The sequence below is a fragment of the Artibeus jamaicensis genome, unplaced genomic scaffold (genome assembly GCF_021234435.1).
Source record: "Artibeus jamaicensis isolate MK-2021 breed Jamaican fruit bat unplaced genomic scaffold, CSHL_Jam_final contig_1132, whole genome shotgun sequence".
NCBI lineage: Eukaryota > Metazoa > Chordata > Mammalia > Chiroptera > Phyllostomidae > Artibeus > Artibeus jamaicensis.
In genome coordinates this window covers 8534860-8557568 of record NW_026521221.1, presented here as the reverse complement: position 1 = coordinate 8557568, position 22709 = coordinate 8534860, and the positions used below count along the sequence as shown (strand labels likewise).

General features: G+C 40.5%; 1 protein-coding gene across 5 annotated transcripts in view; it reads right to left on the bottom strand.

Moving 5' to 3' along the window:
• Nucleotides 1–708: 708 nt before the first annotated feature.
• The window catches only part of GANC (glucosidase alpha, neutral C), an 81153-nt gene continuing 59152 nt past the window's right edge, over nucleotides 709–22709 (bottom strand). For 4 of the 5 annotated variants that reach the window (XM_053665881.1, XM_037161685.2, XM_053665882.1 and 1 more), the window contains 9 exons: nucleotides 20083–20184; nucleotides 18714–18957; nucleotides 17073–17137; nucleotides 15272–15348; nucleotides 11935–12009; nucleotides 9811–9924; nucleotides 8474–8586; nucleotides 2938–3041; nucleotides 709–2353 (listed from right to left, as the gene is read on the bottom strand). In XM_053665881.1, coding sequence (XP_053521856.1) covers nucleotides 2244–2353; nucleotides 2938–3041; nucleotides 8474–8586; nucleotides 9811–9924; nucleotides 11935–12009; nucleotides 15272–15348; nucleotides 17073–17137; nucleotides 18714–18957; nucleotides 20083–20184 — 1004 coding nt within the window. In that variant the 3' untranslated portion in view covers nucleotides 709–2243. Of the gene's footprint in view, nucleotides 2354–2937; nucleotides 3042–8473; nucleotides 8587–9810; nucleotides 9925–11934; nucleotides 12010–13527; nucleotides 13687–15271; nucleotides 15349–17072; nucleotides 17138–18713; nucleotides 18958–20082; nucleotides 20185–22709 lie in introns of those variants that run through there. The other variant, XM_053665893.1, reaches the window with a different exon arrangement.

The window sequence follows — 22709 nt, the reverse complement described above, 5'->3', positions numbered from 1 at the left end:
AGAGCTTTGTTTGAAGCTCTGTTGAAATGGTTCTAGTTTCTTACATAAAATCCAATTCCCTGAGGAAATACCTCAGGAAGCATGAGGTAACAGAACACCCATAGGCCAGCTCAGCCCCGCACAGCTCTCTGGTGTACAGCTTCAGAAGTAGGAGGCGAGTAAAACGGGAAAAGCAGTAAGAGCAGAAAACAATGAAAAATACCCAGACTATCTTTCTCTCCACTCAATGTCTCCAGTGAAATGTTTCACTATAGTTCTGGGTCAAGACAGAGCAGTCCTTCACTAACTTACTCTATTAGTTCTTCATTCCTTCCCCCCCAAATATTTTGAATGGAAGAATAGACATGCAGTAAATGTTGACATGAATATAGGTCTTAATTATCCAACTTTAAGTGCTATTTAAAACTATCATTTTTAGTAGGTAAGAGTGTACAGTTTTCAGGTTAAGCCTTACTGTAGGCTGGCAATGGAAAGTTGGAAGCTGGGAAATACAACTTTAACTAATATAGGCTTTTTCCTTCCTCCTTAATTGCAAAACTTACAGAAATGGGAGCAAAAAATCTGCATATGTCTATGTGATCTTATTATATATGGTGCAAAACTCAAATCTCAACTGATACAATGAAATGTGTCCACGAGGAAATGCACTATGTTTACTATTTCTGGAGGAGAGAGTCCTATGTCAAAAAAGTAAATCAGAAACAAATATATTTAACTCTTACTTTTTAATCAATCAAACCCATGAGTTAACCAATTACAGTCAATAGTTACTCAAAGCCAAATATAATGGTACTCTAGCAGCTATAAGACAAATATAACATGTTCTTGAGGCACGTACAGTCTAGTAGGGGAACAAGGCAGAAACCTTAAGGCGTGCTCCCTGAGAGTGCTAAGTAAGAACACGTGTTATAACTGGGGCAGGGTTTCAGAGAAGGGGCTAATCACTGCTCATGGGCGCAGGGCAATGAGTGGGGGTGTTACGGTCATTGGAAAGGCTTAATGGAAAAGGTGGATTTGAGTTGGGCCTTGACAGATGGCCTAGGCAGAGGGAGAGGTGTGGGGGCTTGGGAGCAGGGAACAGAAGTCACAGAGGCAGCAGTTGGCAAGTTGCTAAGTGGGAAAAGCCTGATAAGAAAATGCGTGTGTTGAAGAGTGCTGAGGACATGAGGCTGCCCCACAGATGCTGTGGCAGGCGGAAGGAAGTCACCGGGGGCTCCAGGGCAGGAGGCACCCTGAGGAAGGGGCATGTGGTATTGTGCTGTCCCACCGGAAGCCATCCGGGAGCCAGAGGCAAAAGAACTCAGTAATCTTGATCCTGTCTGTATTTAAAATTTTGATATCTTGTTCATCACGGATTTTTTACATCAATTTTGACTTTTAAAGATGTTGCATTTAAATATAATTTATTTTGGTTGCCATGTTTTTTGGCATACTTGTTTTGTACCCACGGCAAGGTTGTTGAAGTCATGTGCTCTATTTATGAGGTTCAGTGGTGGGGACATGCTATTTATTTTATTATTATTAATTATAGCTCATTCATGTTACAAATATTCTTCACTTGGCAGACAGTATTTAATAAAAACAACTAAGAAATTAGAATTTTAAGAAGATTAACTTGGAACTTTGGAGCCGAAAAGGCATGACCGGGAAAGCAGCCGTTCGTACTCCTGTATCAGGCTCTAGGGAGAACCACTCCGTTTGGCTGCAGTGTGCGCAGTGCACGCAGGGAAGGGTTGTTCTGCCCACATCTAAGGGGTGAAGGGAATGGTGAGGGGTACAAGGCTGCTGTCCACTTGGAGACGGGTCTCGAGCGACTCGGCTGTTATAGGCAGAGCGACTCTGCTGCATGGCCAGAGGCAAGTTTCCACAGAGGGGCCGCACTAGATGCGCCCGGCCCACATCCCACATGAAGAAAAGCCATCCTGCTCCAAGGGAAGCCACCCAGCAGGCACAGAGCTTACCACAGGGCCTGAGAAGCCACGGGAGATGCGTAGGCTCTGTAAGTGTCTCGGGGCTCCCTGGGACGAGGAGAAGAGGTGGAGTTTGACACAAGGAGTATTACTAATCCAGCTAAAAATGTAAAATCTGAAATCTATTGTTTGCTAATAAACTGACGACTAATGAAAGATTATTTTGAGCCAGAGAAGTCAGTAAGAGTGCAACACGAATCTCGAGAAAAGGCCAAGGTGCAGTTTGAAGGGTGCAGGCTGCTCCCCACACCCATCACCAGACGCACTTCTCTGTCACTTAATGTGGACCTCCCAGTCAGTCCCGATGTTCAGCGACAGCTTCTCCAGGCTCAGCGTGGACGTTTTGGCACAATATGTAAAAGCCACAGGCTGATCTTTACCATCTAAATATCAAGACAACAAAAGAGAAAATTTGATGAATATCTAAGAAAAAAACCCTTTTTCTTTGTAATCTGAAATGTTTCTGTCATAAAACCTTATACCCAATTTAGGAGAATTTGACCTACCACTGTTACCCATGGGATTCTTTGAATTTTTTAAACATGATACACTCCACTGTTTTTAATGCAAGTTGGCTGAAAATAAACTGTAAGGATCAAAGTTATTTGTCCAAGAAATTCAGTAGGTTACAAATGATATATTTTATCCTATGCCATTTAAGAAATCTCATAAACTTGAGTAAGACTTCAGATATCTACAGTTTAAAAAAGTATTCAGAGAAGCCACAATATTATTTCAGGCCCAAATTCATTTTCTTCAGAAAAGTATAACAGCTTACAGTGAGCAGAAAGACTATAGCTGATGAAGAGAAGCAGGACGGCCTTGCTCTCTAGACACTAGAGCGTTTGGCCTCTACCAGAAAGTGCAGAGCCCACTGGGCTAAGCACAGTGTATCAGTTTTGGGGCTAATCACCTCTTCACCTCAGATGTTTCCATGTTCACAAAAACAAACGGGCTATTTCCTCACCAGGTGAGTGAGTGGTCACGGAAGATGGCTGCTGCTTGAGGCCTAGGACAAAGATCTGCTCCACCACACACTCGCTGGGATAATGACCCCGCTGGTCCGCACAGCTGAAATAAATATGAAAGGCATTAGGAAAAGAAGGGAAAGGGGTCCGACTGGTTACCAGGTCCAACACCCCAGCCTTGTTAGTTCCCTCCCTCCTTTTCCTGTGGAAGCCAGGACCATATTGTGATCATGTTACTAGGATGAAGAGATGGAAACAGACAACTCTGTGTGCTGAGGGCTCAGTAACCAGCAGGCCAAACAGTCTCTCTTTTTAAACAGGTCATTTGGAGAGAAATCACCTAAGGACCTTGAAGCTGAAAGTGTGACTTGGACACGGCAATTACATTTTAAGAAATCAGATACTTAATGAATTGTTGAATGGATGCATAAGTGGGACTAATGAGGACTTAAATTGAGTCCTTTAAAAAAATTTTTTTAGAGAAAGAAGGAAAGAAAGATGAGATACTAAGGAAGAGAAGTTCATGGAGTGATTGCAAAAAGCACTCCAGGGAACTCAAGACCAAGCTGGTGAATGTCCCTCTTCCCACAGAAGAACCAAATGTAAAGCTACATATGGAGCAACTCCCTTTGAGAGAAACCCAGAGGCCAGCCGATTCCTGCATGTCTGGTGGCTAAAACAACCCACATCAAGACAGGTAGGAAAGGCTGAGACGCACTCCCTCCACAACCCCCACCCCCAGCACAGTGCCATACAATTGGGAGGGAACCCCAACTCCCAGCTTCTCCCTGAAGAGTGAAGGGTTTGGACCACACTTCTAACACCCTGACTTTTGAGACTCCCACCCGAGGAATAGGCCTCCAAATCACCTAACGCTGATGGCTGACAGGGTTTATGTTCACCAGTCCCACTGGATTATGTAAAGACACAGCTGTTGATGGGTGTGCTGTAGCTATCTCCCCAGGACTCCGCACAGAAGGAGCAGCAAAAACACCCGTTTCCCAATTTCTCCCTGGAAGGGGTTTGACTGCAGACTTTTAGAGCTACTGCCTGGGTGTCCAGCTTCTAACCAGATTGCACCTAGGTGCTGACTACACTCCCCACTCTGGAATACTGGTGGGTCTTGGGACATTCTCAACTACTGGCAGCCACTAATGACAAAGAAGGCAGCTTGGATGATCACAAAAACTTGAGAAGCAACCAGGAACTCAGGCAGGGCCAATTGATGAAGTTCTTCTCCTATACAAAATCAGTCTGTTAGAACTGGAAGAAGTAGATATTTTATCTAATGTGTAGAAACTAACACAGAGTCAGGAAACGAGAGAGTGTCTTCCACATAAAAGAACACGGTTAGTCTACAGAAACTGACCTTAATGAAACAGAGATAAGTTACTTACACAATAGAGAGTTCAAAATAATGGTGATAAAAATACCAAGGTCAGAAAGTAATGAGTGAACAGAGCAAGAATTTCAACAAAGTGCTAGAAAATGTTTAAAAAGTGCCAAACAGAACCATAAAGCTGAGGAATGCAGTAACCAAACTGAAAAATTCAATAAAGCGTTTCAACATTTGATTAGATCCAGTAAAAGAAAGGATTGCTGAACTCAAATACAGGGCAGTGGAATTCATCCAATCAGAGAAGCAAAAAGGAAAAAGTATAAAAAGAGTCAAGTTAGCTTAAGACACTTATGGGACGCCATGAAGCGGACCAACATAAGCATCATAGCCGTCCCAGAAGGAGAGGAGAAGAGAAAAGCACAGAATCCCTACTGAAAAGAAACACGGCTAAAAACTTCCCCAACCTGGGGAAAGAAACAGACATACAGATCCAGGAACCCCAGCAAGTACCAAAAAAGATGACTCTACAGAACCCACAGCCAGATACATCGTAAGTAAACTGTCAAATGTTTAAAATAGAATCTTAAAAGCAGCAAGAAAAAAGTAACTTGCTAGGTACAAGGATACCTCATAAGACAATCGGAGATTTTTTCAGCAGTAAACTTGCAGGTCAGAAGGGGGTGAGATGATATATTCAAGGGAAAAAAAACCCCCTGCCAACTAAGAATACACTAGCAAAGTTGTTCTTTAGAACTGAAGGAGAGAGAGTGTTTTCTAGGCAAACAAAAGCTAACGGAACTCATCACCACTAGGCTGGCCTTACAAGAAATGTTAAACAGAGTTCATCAAGCTGAAAAGAAAGGATGCCAACCAGCAGCATGAAAATATACGAAGGTACTAAACTCAGTTGTAAATATAAATATGTAGTGAAATCCAGAATGCTCTACTGTTGTAATGGTTGCAGGTATATCATTTATAAAGGTTAAAAGACAAAAGTATTAAAAATAATTATAATTACAATAATTTGTTAATGAAAACACATAACAAGACATAAATTATGACATTGAAGACATAAAATGTGGAGAGGAGAGTGTAAAAATGTAGAGCTTTTGTACATGTTCAAAATTAATTTATCAGCTTAAAATAGACTGTTATAATTGAAAGATGTTTTATGTAAGCTTCATGGTAACCAAAACACTGAAACCTATAGTAAATACACAAAAGATAAACAGGAAGGAATCAAAGCATACCACTGCAGAAACTCATCCAATTATAAAGGAAGAGAAAAAGAGAGGAAGAAAGGAACTACAAAATCTAGAAAACAATGAACAAAAAGGCAATAGTAACTTTATACCCATCAGTAATTATTTTAAATGTATTTGGACTAAAATCTCCAACTGAAAGACGTAGAATTGCCGGATGGCTAAAAAGAAAAAAGGCCCAACTATATGCTGCCTTTAAGTGAGTCATTTTAGCTTTAAAGACACACACGAAATGCAAGTGAAGGAATGGAAAAAGACATTTACGCAAATAAAAACCAAAAGAAAGTGGGGGTAGCTATATTTATATCAGGTAAAACAGAGTTTATGCCAAGACTGTAACAAGAGACAAAGGTCATTATATAATGGTAAAGGGGTCAATTCATTAAGGGGATATAACATTTGTAAATATTTATGCACCCAACATGAGAGCACCTAAAATATAACAGCAAATATTAATTTGAAAGGAGAAGTAGTTAGCAGTACAATAATAGTAGAGGACTTCAATACCCCACTGTCAACAATGAAGAGACCACCTGGACAGAAAACCAGTAAGGATACATTGGACTTGGACTACACATTAGACCAGAGGGACCTAACAGATAGATAAAAACATTCCATTCAACAGCAGTGGAATCGGTACTCTTCTTAAGCACACACGAAACATTCTCCCGGTCAAATTATATGTTAGGCCACAAAACAGGTCTTAACAAATTTAAGAAGACTAAAGTTCTATCAAGCATCTTTTCTGACCATAATTGTATGACAATAATAAGAAAAAAATTGAACATTTACAAATATGTGGAGATTAAATAATATGGTCCTGAACAACCAATGGGTTAAGGAAAAAATCAAAAGGGAAATAAAATATCTTGAGAAAAATGAAAATAAAAACACAACATACCAATACTTTGGGATCTAACAAAATAGTTCTAAGAAGAAAAGTTTATAGCAATAAATGTCTATACTAAGAAAAAAAATATCTCAAATAAACAACTATATACCTCAAGGAACTAGAAAAAGAAGAACAAAATAAGCCTCAATACATTTATTTTAAAAATCATGTGATGCAGAAAAAGCTTTTGACAAAATTCAATATCCTTTCATAATAAAAACCCTCAACAAACTGGGTATAGAAGGAACATATCTTAACATACTAAAGGCCATATATGACAAGCCCACTACTGACATCATATTCAAAGGTGACAAGGATGCCCAATCTCACCACTTTTATTCAACATAGTGCTGGACATCCTAGCAAGAGCAATTAGGGGGAAAAGAAAGAAACAAAATAAAAGACATCCAACTCAGAAAAAGTAAAACCGTGCCTAATGGTGACCACACAATACAGTGTACAGATAACGTGTTATAGAATTATGCCTCTGAAGGGAACCATCAATAAAATGAAAAGGCAACCTATGGGATGGGAGAAAATATCTGTAAATCACATATTCATGTGAGGGCATGAATATGTAAGGGCATGTCCAAACACATAATTCACATCCAAAATATGGTAGGAAGTCTTATAACTCAATAGCAAAAAATAAAATAAAATAAAATAACCCAATTAGAAACTGGCAAAGAGCCCTGGCTGGTGTGGCTCAGTGGATTGAGCACCAGCCTGCAAACCAAAGGGTCACTGGTTTGACTCCCAGTCAGGGCACCTGCCTGAGTTGCAGGCCAGGTCCCCACCAGGTGGTGCTCGAGAGGCAACCACACACTGATCCTTCTCTCCTTCCTTTCCTTCCCCTCTCTAAAAGTAAATAAATAAAATCTTTAAGAAAAAGTTAAAAAAAGAAATATGCTTAACCTCAATAGCAATTGGTAAACTGTAAAATAAAACAATTGTAAGATGAAAAAAATTGGCAAAAGACTTGAGGAGGAGTTTTTTCAATGAAGACATATACGAAGAGCCAATAGGTACATGAAAAGGTGCTCAGCATCATTAATTATCAGGGAAATGCAAATCCGAACCACAGTGAGATATCACCTCACACCTGTTAAGATGTCTAATCATCGAGCAGGCAAATGCTGGGGGAAATGTGAAGAAAAGGGAACCCTGAACACTGTGGCTGGGAATGGAGACTGGTGTGACCACTATGGAAAACAGTAGGCTGTTCACCTTATGGTCCAGCAATCCTGCTTCTGGGTAGATCTCTGAAGGAAATGAGATAACTGTCTTGAAGAGATATTTGTACCCTCACGTTCACCTCAGCTTTATTCACAATAGCCAGGGTATGGAAACAATCTAATTGTCTGTCAGTGGATGAAAGTATAAAGAAGATGTGGCATATACACATAATGGATTATTCAGCCTTAAAAAAGATGGCTATCCTGCCATTTGTGACAATGTGGATAAACCTGGAAGGGATTATGCTAAGTGAAATAAGCCAGATGGAGAAAGACAAATACTGTGTGTTATCATTTATATGTGGAATGTTTAAAAAAAAGTCAAGGTCATAGAAACAGAGAGTAGAATAGTGGTTACTGAGGGATGGAAGGGGGGGATAGGGAGGGGCTAGTAAAAGGGTACAAACTTTCAGTTATAAGATGAATGAGGTCTGAGGATCTAATGTACAGCATGATGACTATAGCCGATAATACTGTATTGTACAATTAAAATTTGCTGAGGGAGTAGACCTTAGTGTTCTCATCAAAGAAAGTAAATATGTGAGGTGACAGATGTATTAATTCTATGGTAGGATCCTTTCACAATGCATATGTATATCATATATCACAGTGTGCACTTGAAATATATTATAGTTTTATTTGTTAATTATACCTGAATTAAGCTGAAAAAAAGAAAAGTACTGCACAAATGGCCTTCATCATTAACTTCTCTAAACTGTATCTTAAAATATTAGTTATGTATTTGATGATAGCAAAAAGGTCGCATAGTTTAACTTAGCGAACACACAGATTTTTAGCTGTCATTACCTGTTGCTCAAAACACCTGAACAGAAACAAAACTTCCTGTGTAAGAATTGCTTCTGGTGGAGGTACTGGAATGAATGGCCATCGTCCAGATACAGTTCACCTACAGCAGAGCCCTGGAGAGTGAATCAAGGAAGAGACTGGTTATATAATAGCTTTCTAGGAAAAGAATGCCACCCACTAAAGGGAAAGGATAGATTTAAAATTTGTCAAAAATTATGTTGAACAAAGGCACAATATTCAAGCTGTACAAAGTAGTCATACAAATATATACACCCAATATCCATTAATGAAATAATATAAATAAAGAAACCATCTAAGAGGGGCACAAAGAGTTAGGCCTTGTTGAATGAAACTTAAACTATGAAGTACGGTCAGTGGCATAGGTGGCTTCCCTGAAAACACCATCCTAGAATGTGACAACAGGTCACAGAAGTCCATAGAATAAAACTGAAGTTAAGAAAAAATTAGTACATAGTAGATGAGAGCAATTATGTTTAGAAGACCCTCCATGTAGAGAATGGTATCTAGTTCCTATTCTGAGGAGGAGGACTCCTTTCGCATGTCAAACGGCGTCACAGCACTCCATGTGGCAGCTTGCTGTCAGGGACAACGCTTGGTGTGCTGTGGACCTTGAGTCACTGGTATTATATTCTGTGGCCACTTTTGGGCCTGGAGCCCATAGTTTGGCCCAATAAAACATGCCTAAGTGAAACAGATGGGAAAGAAGGATGTAAGAAAACGAAAGCTTAATTATTTTACAATATTTGCATGAGTAAGAATCTGTGTTTGGTGCTGTATTTGGGCAAAGGAATAAGGGGAGGAATCTGCCATAGACCTCATTTGGCTCAAAAGAACAAATCAATTCCAGATCTTTCTGGAATTGGGTTTTACCCAAGGAGATTTTAGTTGTCTGAGCCAGCCAACAAGAACAGAAGTTGTTGTGGGCGGTGGTGCCCCCAAATGTTGCATAGATGCAGACCCCCTCTCCCAGGAGACTGAGTTTCAGGGTTAATCTAGGTGGCAGGTGGCCTGGGCCTGGATGACCCCCAGTTGGTGATCAATGCCAGGCTGCAAAGCACCAAGGGTCACAGTGCCCCGGAAGACATTTCTGTCATCTCTAGTTCTCAGACCTCCTTTAAGAACACTTCTAGGCAAGCCTGACAAGCTAGACAATGATTCAGAAATGATTCAAAACTTTGATTTCTAGAGAAACATCTGAAGCACCTAGCCCTCAGGAGGGGTTCACCACTTTCGCATAGTGTCACACAATCAAAAAGCTACCACTGTAAAGACAGCAGTAACAAATGACATGTGTGAAGGTAACGTTCTCCAAATACCTTAGTGCTCAGAGCCACCCGGAGTCCATACGGGGCGTGAGCCATCCAGCCCGTGGACTTTCCTACCGTGGTCTTCACTGGCACGACGCTCCCGCCTCGCTGAAACACTGGTATCTGTAAAGAGAGGCAGTCTCAGGGAGGGGTGTTCCTGGCAGGCAACTGCGTAGTGGAATTTTAAAACGTTTACCTGGAAAAGACTCACATTCTTCACAAGTATAGACTCAGAGGTAATATAAATTTGTGAGCACGAGGATAAAAGGAAAAGAGTTCAAACGCTAAAAAAAAGCCCCACCCTTCATTAATTTATTATCCATTCTGCCTGTCCTGTAAGTAGCCTTTCCTGTGTTGTATTTTTTATTTTTCTGTCAATTTACCGTGCATGTTTATTTCTCCGGCCCAGCTAAAGAGTGAATTTTTCTGCTGGCGTAGGCGGGCCCAGATATGTATGTGTATGTGCGGATATACAGGATGGGTTTCTTTGTTTGGGACCAATGACTTCTGTTCTTATTCCCTGCCACCTAAACTCACCTTGCTCCCTGACTCCCTGGATCATCAGGATGAATGACTCAGTCCTGAGGGTAAATTTGTGAAACTTACATTATAGAAGCCACCAAGGGCATTTTCAGTGGCTCTCACAACAGGGTTATAGGCACGCCCCACAAGTACTGAATGGCATTCCTGACAGGGAAAGCACAACAGGTTTCCCGTCTTCCTGAATAGTCAGTCCTCTGTGAGAAAGCTCCTGGCATCACAGGAGGGATTGCACTTTGCTCTGAGTCAAGGACAAGCAGGGAGAAGAGTACCAGGATATGTAAGTGAAACTGGGAGAGAGGGTAGAGGACTTAAGGTGTCACCCTCTGCTTGACTCACAGCAGCAACAAGTAAAGCACCTCTGTCTTCCCACCCTCATCAGCCAATCTCTTTTCCTTCCCCTCAAAGAAGGAGGTAGTAAGTTAGTATGAAATGCGGCCTGGTCTCAGTTCTGCAATAATCTAGCCACAACCCAGTACAAATAATTTCACCTCTGAACCTCAGCATCTCTACCTGTAAGTATGAGAGAGTGGAGCTGAAAGTTAAGGTCTCTTCTAGACCTGAAAGCTGACATCTGAAATAATTTTCTTTATAGTGGAGTTTATATTACTATTGATAATTTAAACAATAACCAAGATACCTATTTATTAATCTTTGCACTATTTATAGTTTGTGGTAGTAGTAGTGATTCAGCTGCAGGTGCCAACTTCCCTTCAGAGAGTCAATCTGGACGAGCCACTTGGATTCTAATGTCATAACTGATAGCATTCCCTTGGGCCTAGAGGTCCAGGGTTACGACAAAAAAACATGGTTTCTGTCTTTGTCCTACAGAAGGGCATTCAGCATGGCACGCGTGATGACCACCGTGTTTGCTTTCTGTTTTCAGTGTTGTTATTTTTATTGGACATGCAATGTAAATAAATATATGGGGAAGCGTTGTTTGTCCTTGATGTTTCATCAGAGTATATGTTATTTTTATACTCTTTTCTCTCGCATTTTAACAGCTTTACTGATATAATTCACATGCCATACAACTCACCCATTTAAAGTGTACAGTTCAACGATCTTTGGTACATTCAGAGTCATGCAACCATCACCACAATTTTAAAGCATTTTTATGACCCCCAAAAGAATCCCCAACCCTCTCCCTTGCCCAGTCCTAAACAACCACTAATCTACTTTGTCTCCACATGTATGTGTTGTTCTGCAGAACTCCTTGTTTTTTTCCACATAGGCACCTGTTATGGACTGAATGTGTCTCCCCAAATTTGTATGTTGAAGCCCCAACCTCTGATGTGATTATATTCAGAGATAGGGCTTTTGCAGAAGTAATTGAGGTTCAGTAAGGTCATAAGAGTGGGGTTTTGAGCCTATGTCTCATTCTTGGCCTCTGCCATGTGAGGACACACCAGGAGAAAAGTTCTCATCAGGAACTGAAGTGGTTGGCACCTTACTCTAGAACGTCTAGCCTCTAGAACTAAGAGAAAATAAATTTCTGATGTTGAAGCCAACCAGTCTATGGTGTCTTGTTATGGCAGTCTGAGCAGACTAATACAGCCCAATAGGTAAAATAACAGTCTGAAAATCACTTACAGTGTCCAAGCCTACTGGGATCTTTACAGTACATGCTCCTTCCCAAGAAGCAAATGTCTTAGAGTCATACCAGACCTGAAAAGGAACAGACCCCAATGAAAAAGAGCATATGAGCAACTCTGCTCACAATTTTATTACCCAGTAAAACACCCATTTGTCTTGATTTCAAATAACCAGAAAGCTAAAATAAGTGTAACTTTAAAAAAAATCTTGAGTAGAAGTTAGGAAGGACACATACTTTTAAGAAGATTCCCCCCAAAGTAGCTTACTCTGTGACAGATTAATCTGACTAAAAGGCCACTCATTTTTCCATCCACCCATCCATCCATCCATCCATCCATCCATCCATCCATCCATCCATCCATCCAAAAGTTATCTATTAAACATCCTACCATGTGCCTAGCACTTCAATGCCTACCTCCCTGATTTTATAGTCCAGTTGGCTTATAAGAACTTAATGAGTCTATTAGTAAAAAAGATGATGAAAGAGAGAGAAGGAAACATCAAAGAAGGAAAGTACATTCAAACAAATACGTTACAGATGAAGCGGGAGAAAAGGAAAGTGTCGGAGAAGGAAACAGATCTTGGAGATAAACAAATGGAAACTTGAGTTACTACTATAGGATCATCTTTACAGAGCACAATTCAGGGACAAGTCAGACTCTTATCTGGGGTCCTGTCATGTTGCTGAAGTACCAAAAAGGCCCTACAAAGTAATTTGATGGGATAAACCCTTAAGATACCATCAGAAGCAGTGCAAAAATGAAACCCACTTTTCTCTTTTCTAGTCCAGTATAATTTCTGGCAGCCACCAGTCTATTTCGAAAGTTCACCTCCTGGGATCGCCATATCCTTTATATAGCTGGGCAGTTGTGTCTGTCACTGTCCTGCTGTGAATGTGAGACAGCTGTCACTTGACTATGCTTACTAATTCTAGAGGATCAGCCCCCACCTCATCATGATGTACTACACTTGACTGGACTCAACTTGCTAATGTTTTATCAAGTATTTCTGTGTCTGTATTTATGAGAGATATTGTCTCAGGTTTCTTTTCTTGTAGTGTGTTTATTTAACAAATTTCAGTAGCTTTAGATAAAAAGCTGGTGGGATTAAAAGGTGAAGAAAAGCCTGATTCGAACAAGACTTTAGGCTTACCTGCCTACCATTTCTGGAACTCATCAGAATGAGAGGCAGAGGGTATGTGCTCTGGTGCCACATACATAGACTTCCAACCAAGAAAGGGTGTAACTGGCACAAAACACCATGCAGACCTGACCTCAAGCTCAGTCACCAAGCTCCTCACCCAGCAAGTATTTACTGAAGGCCTACTATGTGCCAAGTACCCATCTAGATGCTGAGGATACAGCAGTAAACATAACAGATAGAAATCAGCCTCCAAAAAGCTACAATTCTAATGGGAGAGACAAATAACAAAAAAGGCGTCAAAGTAAAAATATACAGAACGTTAGAAGTGGCACTGTTCTGTGGAGAAAAACAAAGGATGCAGGAGGGCTGGACAGGAGCAGTGGGGGGTGGTTTATAATCTTAAAGAGGTGGTCAGAGAAGGCCTCTCTGAGAAAGAAATATGCAAGAAAAGACTTGAATGGACTGTACCGACGGTGCAGGGGGGAAATGACGGTGAAGGACTGTAGCTATCCCTCCCTCTTGCACAGTGCAACAGGGTGCTGGCTAACTGGTGATGCCAGGGTCTGGCCAGGAGTGGCTTGGCTCTTCTGCCCAGGCTTTGGGAAGCTGTAAGCAAGAGAAACAATGACAGAGGGAAGTGGCGTTGAGGGAGCGGACTACACAGTCACAGCAACATGCTTGCAGTGGTGACAGGCCATGAACAAGCATCTGTGGCTAAGTCAAAGGGTGCTAGTTCCTCTTCATGGCAGCTTATGCTTTGTTAGAATCAACTTGAGCAACTCTCAGCAGAAATGCTTGGCAGGACGATTTATTTAGCTGTTGTATTTAACCTTTTCCTGAAGTTTCTCCTTGGTAAGGGAACCTTTGCAAAGAGCCCTCAGTTTCAGAATGGCAAATTACTGGAGACACCAAAGACAAAGACCATAACTCGTGAACATTTTGGAGAAAAGCCTGATTACTTCCTAATCCCTAGAAGGAGTGAATATTATCCTCTGTGGTAACAGATTTGACTAACTAAGGTAAGGATCTTGAAATAAAGAGGTTATCCGGGATTGCCCAGGTGGGCCCTAAATGTCATCACAGGCATCCTCATGGGAGAGAAGGAAGAGGAGACAGACACACAGAAGAGAAGGCACCGTGAAGACGGAGGCATAGACTCAGGTAAGGAGCCACAAGCCAAGGAGCACCACGCCAGGGAAGCCACCAGACGCTGGAGGGAGCCATGGAATACATCTTCCTCAGAGCCCCAGGGAGGAGCCAACCTTGCCGACACCTTTGTTATGGACTTAAGCCTCCAGTACTATGAGAGAATAAATTTTTGTCATTTTAAGCCACCAAGTTTGTGATAATTTTGTTTGCCACATCAGTTCAGTACCCTTCCTGGCTTCCCCTGTCTGCTGAAGCCTGTGACAATGTTCTGGTGCTCAAGGACTCTCTCCAGGATCTGTCTCCTTCCTGCTCTCCACTCCATACACGGTTGCCCTGGCCTGGTGCCCGAGTCTCGGCCTTGTGTCTTTTGGTCTGTCTCTGGAGGCTGTTGCTCTTATTGCCCTGGCTGGTGGCTGCACTGCAGCCCTTCAACTTACACCCACCTTCCCCCCAGGCCCTGCCTGGGTGCAGTGCCCTGGGCACCAACAGGTCCAGGATAATATTTTATACAGTGACAGTAATCGATGATAATCAATACAAGAGCAGGAGAAGGCTGCGGGGGGGGGGGGGGGGAGCAGAGAGGGAAGTCACTGTTGTTACTTTTTATCCATCCTGGTGAATATCTGCAGACAGCTTTTGGTGCCAAAACTCAGGATTCAGACAGAGCTAGAACCAAAGAGCAAACTCTTTTATACTCGTTTGCCCAAAGTTTGGTTCCTTACAGCAGACTGAAGATTAACTCCTGCCTAAAAACTCAATGTGTTTGTAAGGAGTCACTTACACAAGTTGAAGTGTGCACATAAAGAACCATTCTGACCCTCCTGGCTGTTGTCACCTATTCATCTTTCTCCCTGCTCTTCCTCCAAGTTTCTTGACCTCTGAGGACAGTGGTCATGACTTACAAGAATCTTGAGTTGCTATAGTCATTTGGGCTGTCTTCACAACTGCGTGATGAAGAAACCTCCTTCCTAACAGGGGTTATTTCATCAAAGTGAGGGATGAAATATAGGACATAGAATATGTGACTGTTATTTACTCTTACCTCACTTGATCCTGGCAGAAACACATTGACCAGGGTAGCTTTTGGCTCTGTGATGGGATGAACCAATAAGGCACTTCCTGAAAAATGGAGAACTAAAATTAAATATTGTTATGAGAGGTCTGAAAACATCCTTCCCTTTGAATTGAGTGCTTTTGTGGCTTTAGAGACCACAGTCTAGAAGTTCACTAGAACTTTTAAGACTGTGAACTTCTTAAAAGTGGAGATTTTGGTGAGTTGAACCAATGATTCATCAGAGAGATGCATTGCTAGGAAAAGGACAGGTGCTCACAGAGGTGACTGTATTATTGCCTATTATTAACCCACTGCTAGTATATTGAGATCATAGGGAGGGACCCACAGCCTCTTTCTATGCACAACTGCTAGTGTGTCAGTAGTCTGAATGCGCTGTTACACTTATCTGAGTGCTTCATTGTTTGCTCTAAGTGACATTGGTGATGGTGAACCCACAACTGGTATCCAGAAGTGTGGTACAAGCACGGATACTCAGATCTTCCTTGGGCAATTATCACTGGGAAGGCTAAAATTCTCCCAAACACAACCTGAATTATTAATTTTGTTTTGACTTTGACACCACATGTACATAAAATTCATCCATTTATGAATTCACTCTTTAATTCAACAAATATTATAGAGTGCCTACTGAGTGTCAGGCACTGTGCTAAGCTCTGGGGATATATGGCAAATAGGGCATGCATGGTCCCTGCCCTCAAGGAGTTCACAGTCAGTGAAGACAGGATCGAGTAAGTAATTACAAATTAATTAGAATTCAGACAAATATCAAAAAGGCAAAGTAGAAATAAGATGAAAATTATATAATAGAAGGAATTGACTTGGACTTGAGTAGGTGGAATTAGGTGTTAGAAAGCAATTTGGTCAGGAAATTTTCTCCAAGGAAGTAGCTATTTCAACTGAGACCTAACGATGAGTGGAGACCTAAACAGCTAGGTATTTTACATTTTGGAGTTTCCACCCTATAGAATTTCACTTTTTGGCTACTCTCTGTTGAGCCTGGCTTTTTTTTCATTATTTACAGAACACTTCATTAGTTTCTGTAATCAAACCCATGTAGATTAAGACCTTACATATTTAATACAGTGCGTTACCCCTGTACAAATGGAATAAATCATGTTGAACATTTCTGGACCAATACAGCTGTTACTTTCTGTACAATGCCAACCCAACATGGTACAGCTGGGATGGTTTTTCCAAAGTAGACAGCACAGATAAAGCTTCCAAAAACTCAAATATTTATTTATTTATTCATTTATTTATTTATATAAAAAAGACCAATAGCAGTATGCTATACATCAATAGCAGCAACAGCTTTTCCAGAGCCTGGCTTTTGAGCCATATTGCCAAGATGATGGACTTCCAAGTTCTGGATTTGATGATTAATCCTAGTTTAAAAAGAGGCCATCTCCAATCCTATTTTGCATATGGAATAAGCTCTGTTGGGTCTTTACTACAACCATTAAGTCTACTTTTTTCTACTTCCCTTCCCTCTAATGGTATCACAACACTCAGGACTGGACCCAGAACAAGAATCCCAATTGTATCTGCAAATAGGATGGATTTATTTAACGGTGATATTGTGAGAGGTGCTATAAACAGAATAGTTATGATCCCTCTAATGCACTAAAAGTCATAGTGATAAACTTTCTTTTATTTTTGGCTTTCTTGAAAAATTAGGGATTTCTTTTTAATGCTCTAACATTAGAAACTACAAGAAGAACATAATTATAGTATTTATCATGATTATAATTAATCAAGAAATGCTCACCCAGCATGTATTCATCTTCCACGCCAAAAGTCTCGAGTTCATCAGGGAACTCTACCCACAGAGGCCTGGGGAAAGGGGAAAAAAATGTTACTTCGCTTATACTTTCACTTTAGTAATCATTCAAAGGGAATTGGAAAAAGCCAAAGAACCAAGATTCTTTTCATAAGATTCAAGATTTTTATGAACAATTGATATAATTACTTCTTTTCCTGATGTGAAAGAGCTATCAATTAGCTTAAATGTTTCAGTGAAAAGCGGAGAATTCTTGTACCTACAATTTTTCCTTCTGATTGTTGAACAATAAATAAATATTACTCTGACAGGCAGAATCAGTTTTGTGCAAGTCCAAATGCCTAACTCATTTTGGTGCAAAAACAAATTCAATGTTTATAAAACCATTTTATATTGATATAAAATGTGTGCCATTTTTTCATGACTTTCATGCATCTTTAGTCATCACTTATTTTTCTAAAGATCTTACTTATTTATTTTTAGAGAGATGGGGAGAGAGAGAGAGAAACATCACTGTGTGGTTGCCTCTCACATACTCCCTACTAGGGACCTGGCCTGCAACCCAGGCATGTGCCCTGACTGGGAATTGAACCTGTGAGCCTGTGGTTTGCAGGGCGGTGCTCAATCCACTGAGCCACACCAGCCAGGGTTACTTATTTAAATGAACTGTTTTTTCTTATTTTCAAGCTGGCAACATTTTTGGAGGTTTGAGAAACTGTTGTGTGATTGTTATTTTATTGTTACTGATGTAAACAATGATCAAGAAGGCATTTGGACATATAATGAAAACTTTCAATATCTATGTTTCCGAATGTCAACTTAATGGTTCTAATAATATTTTTCAATTTCATGAGGAAAAGATATTTTTTAATCAGAGACTTATTTCCAGTTTATTCACTAGCCTTTGTACTAATGAATTCCCTTTCCTACTGAAAATGGCAACAAAGCAGTGATCTCAAAAGCTGGCCGATGTCTAGAATCACCAGGGAAGCTTCTAACAAATACAGACTCCTGGACCTACTGGAGGAGATTCCTACTAGAGGTACGGCCTTGGAATCTGTGTTTTTAAAAGGCTCCCAGGTGATTCTGAACTCAGCCAGGTTTATGAACTGCTGCTCCAGAAGTCTTGGTGTAGTTTGTGTGTCTCTATGTGATTCCTCCTGGAACTTAGGAAGTTGGTTTTTTTTTTTCACATCTGCCTTCAAAATAGAATCAGAGTAGAATTTATACACTGGGGAAAATGTTTACTTCAGACTTGGAATAGCTTAGCCCTAGCCATAAGATAGAGCTTACAACTGGCAGAATAAAGTGTTCTTCATGAGAGGATGCTTGTAGGTTAAATGCTCAATGAATTCAGTTACAAAGTCATTTCATTTTTCTTTGAAAAATCTATTTCTGTCTCATATCAAAGATTGACACTTGAATCACAAAGGGGTAGAAGATCTAATTGTCTTCTGCTACCTCACCTGCCAGCGCCTGCTCCCAGCTGGTGCTCAATAGCTGAGCGACACTCTGATTAAACTACATTGCTTTCCTTCACCTTTTCTCTCGAAACCATTGTAATCACTCCATTTCCCAGAGGTTGGTTAGAGTGGGTGCTGGGGCCACTGGCCGGTGCAGCCCATTTACCTCATGATGGGTTCGGAAGCCACGTGCGCACGGTAGAACAGAGAATACCAATAGGGCAGGAGGGTGTAGCGCTCTCTGATGGCCTCTCGAATGAGCCGGGTGTGCTGCTCCCCGAAGAGCCAGGGTTCCCGCCGCTCCGTCTTTATGCTGGCGTGGCCGCGGAAGAAGGGCTGGTAGGCTCCCGCCTGGTACCAGCGCACCAGCAGCTCTGCCTTTGGACTCCCGACGAAGCCGCCTACGTCAGCTGATTTGTTATTCAAAGAAAGGCTTGTGAGACAACCAGGCTTTTAACAAAGGAGGCGCGCAAGTATTTAAAATAAGGCCTTGCAGACTGAGAGGAGAAAGGTACGGTGTGTGTGTGCACTCAAAATGACAAGACAAACCGGGGCCTCAAATTAGCACATAGTAAAAAAACTCAGCCTGTTTGGGGGCCTGACAATGCGCTCTCTTTCTGTTCCATTCTTGTCAAAAGGGCGCAGGCTTTGCTGCAACATTAATACTCAGGTATGTTCCTGAACCCACGTAACCCAGAAATCGCAAAACGGCTGCCTGCCTCAATAAGTCTGTATTTAGGGGTGGGGTGAGGGTGGAGGGTTTGGCAATTGACTTCTTTTCAAAGCAACGCTTAGAGAAAGATAAAATTTATAGAAATAAGTGAATAGAAACAGATAGTGAGAATTAGAGGTTTAAGTAGAATTTCACGTTTAGTCCTTAAGCAGGACACCTATTCCTTGTTTGTGGACCAACGCCATAAAAACACACCTATCAGCAAGTGATGTTAGTCACTTCTGTCCCTACAGAAAACAAGGAGCAGCTGGAACTGCAGCCACACTGAGCACCTTCATGTTGAGGTCTCCCTCAACATTCCCACAGAGAATTGTTAGGATTGGGGAAGGCAGCCCATTAGAGAATCTCATTTTATCTGAATTTATCTTCCCCAAGAACATATCTTCTTTTTTCTAACAGTAAAAATATGTCGCAGAATTTTAAACTTGCCGAGTAAAAAGGATTTCTGTAAGGCAGATTTCTGATTTGCAAAATTCTTTGTAGTTCTCTCCATTTTTCTTTCAGGAAGCAAAGGCATGTTTCAGGAAGATAAACTGTTACTAAGTGTTAGGAGTGGCTAAGGAGGAGGAAGTAAGAGGATGAGGCAAAGCAGCACCGTGGCTCCCTTCCTGCCTCTGTGTCCTCCCTTCGGAGAAGACACACACCGCTCTGAAGCTACCCTTCTCTCCTCTCTAATCCGCTCCTCTTCACTATCTTCATTTTCTTTTTTCCATGTTTATTCCTGCCCAAACAGCCAATGAAACGGGATTTGTGACCAGCTTTTAATGAACACCCTTACTGTAATTTTCTCTCACCATCTTACCTCCACAAAAAGAGATCCCAGTGATGCTGAGAGTGAGTAACATAGGGGTAGAAATTTTCAGGTAGCTCCAGTCTGCTTTGTTGTCACCTGTCCAAACTGCACCTGTGGATGCCAGTAACAAGATAGTTAAAAAAAAAAGCATGCATTAGCCCGTGACTTTGATTTCATATTTAGATTCCTTATTTGTAATAGACAAATTATTGTGAAGGAAAACATTTCTTCTTTACCTTAAAATATACAGGTTCTGGTTTTCCACAATGAAAATATATTAATTTTCAAATGTTAAAAAGTTGTTAAAATCAACAAAACAATTTGTGAAAATATTCTGGAATCACACACTATTTCTGAAGTTTAACTGAAGCCTAATGATATGAGGAACATTTTTTAAAATCAGCTTTACTAAGCTAGAATTTTACATACAAAAATATACCTATTTGAAGTGAAGAGTTTGATGAGTTTTAAAAATGCGTACGCCATGCGTGAGCCCCAGCACAAGCAGGGGTGTGGAACATTACCATGACTGCAAAAGTTCATTTCTTTGCAGTCAATAACCCTCTACCTTACCCAACTGTTGATTTGATTTCTATGACTATACTCTTTTCTAGAATTTCATATAAATGAAAATTTAATATTAGGTTGGCCAGAAAGTTCATTTGGTTTTTTTCCATAAGATGACTTGAGAAGTGCTTAGTTGTCTTTTACTTCATTCTAAACAATTTTGTTAGACTGTATTGTGACAGCTGTCATATCAGTGTACATTAAAAAAAACTTATCAAATTGGTGAATTGGAGGGATTAAGCAAAAAGGAAAAAGGACTCATGGACATGAACAACAGTGTGGTGATTGCTGGAGGGAGGGGGGTACAAAGGGACTAAAAGGTAATGTAAAAAATACAATGAAATTTTAAAAAATGGTGGATTTTAATATTGAAGGTGAAAAAAATTATCAACATTTTCAGCATATTATGCTTTATTATTTCAAGAAAGGTAAAACCACAAAAAAAGATCTGTGCAGTATATGGAGAAGGTGATGTGACTGATCAAATGTGTCAAAAGTGGTTTGAGAAGTTTTGTGCTAAAGATTTCTCACTGGATGATGCTCCACGGTTGGGTAGGCCAGTTGAAGTTGATAGCGATCAGACTGGCACATTAATTGAGAACAATCAATGTTATCAATCAACCACATGGGAGACAGCCGACATACTCAAAATATCCAAACCAATAAAGTTATTGGTGAAAAAGAAGAATGTGTCTTCTATTTTATGGAAAAAACTAAATGGACTTTTGGGCCAACCCAATCCACACTCTTGTGCTCCAGCTTTTTCACTCAGCGTAATATTGTAGTTTACTGCTTTTTGTTTGATGAGTAGTTTCCATGGTCAGGATGGATCACAAGCTGTTTACCCGTTCACCTACTGATGAACATTTGGATTCATTCCAAATTTGGGCTATTATGAGTGAAGCCACTATACACATTTATGTACAAATATCTGTGTGGCATATGTTTTCATCTCTCGGGCAAATAGCTGGGATGCCAGTTGCTGGGTCTAGTCTATGCTCAGTGTGTGATGAACAATTTAAGAATATTCCAAGTTGTTTAGCAAAGTGGTAGTACCATTTTACATTTGCAATAGATGAGACTTTCAGTTGCTCTACACCCTTCACTAACACTTGGTAGTGTTAGTCTTATTAATTCTAATCGTTCTAATGGGTATGTAGTGGTGTCTCCCTATGGTGTTAATTTATATTTTCCTAATGACTACTGATATTGAAAATCTTTTCAGGTGTGTATTGATCACTTATATGGCTTCTTTTGTAAAGTATCCAAATCTTTTGCTCATTTTAAAAAATAAGTAAGTCTTCTTATTATTTCATTGTAAAAGTTCTTTATGTATTCTGGATACAAGTCTGTTGACAGATAGAGATGTATATTACAAATATTTTCTTTGTGGCTTAACTTTTCATTTTCTTAACAATATAAATGTAAAGATAGTGGTTTCTAATTTTGATGGGTTTCAATTTTTCATGTTTTTCATGCATGGTTCATGCTTTTTTGTATTCTATCCAAGTAATCTTTGCCTATCTCAGTCACAAAGATTTGCTCCTATGTTTCCTTTTATAAGTTTTACGTTTGTTTGCTTTAGCTTTATAATTTAGGTCTATATTCCATTCGAGTTACTTTTTTTGTGTGTGGTATGAAGTAAGGGTTATCCAGTTGTTCCAGCACCATTTATTTTTTAAAAATCCTGTTTTCTCCATTGAATTGCCTTGGTGACTACGATGCAAATTAATTGATCATATATATGTTGAACTCATCCTATGCTCCCTCACCTTACCCCACCCCCACTAAACACCCTCTGTAGTTTAAGAGTGCTGCAGACCACACAGGGAGACAGTAACAACCGCAGTAACAACAATGAATGTTTATCCAGCCCTTACTGAGGAACTTGGCTTATGTTATCTCACTTAGTCACCACCACAACACTACCACGTAAACACAATTATTAACTGCATTTTACAGACAAGGGAAATATGGCGAACAGTGGGTGTTATAATCTTCCCAGCGTTACAGAGTTACCAGGCGGTAGGGGCAGGATGCGAGCCCAGGCAGTCTGACTGTAAAGCCAG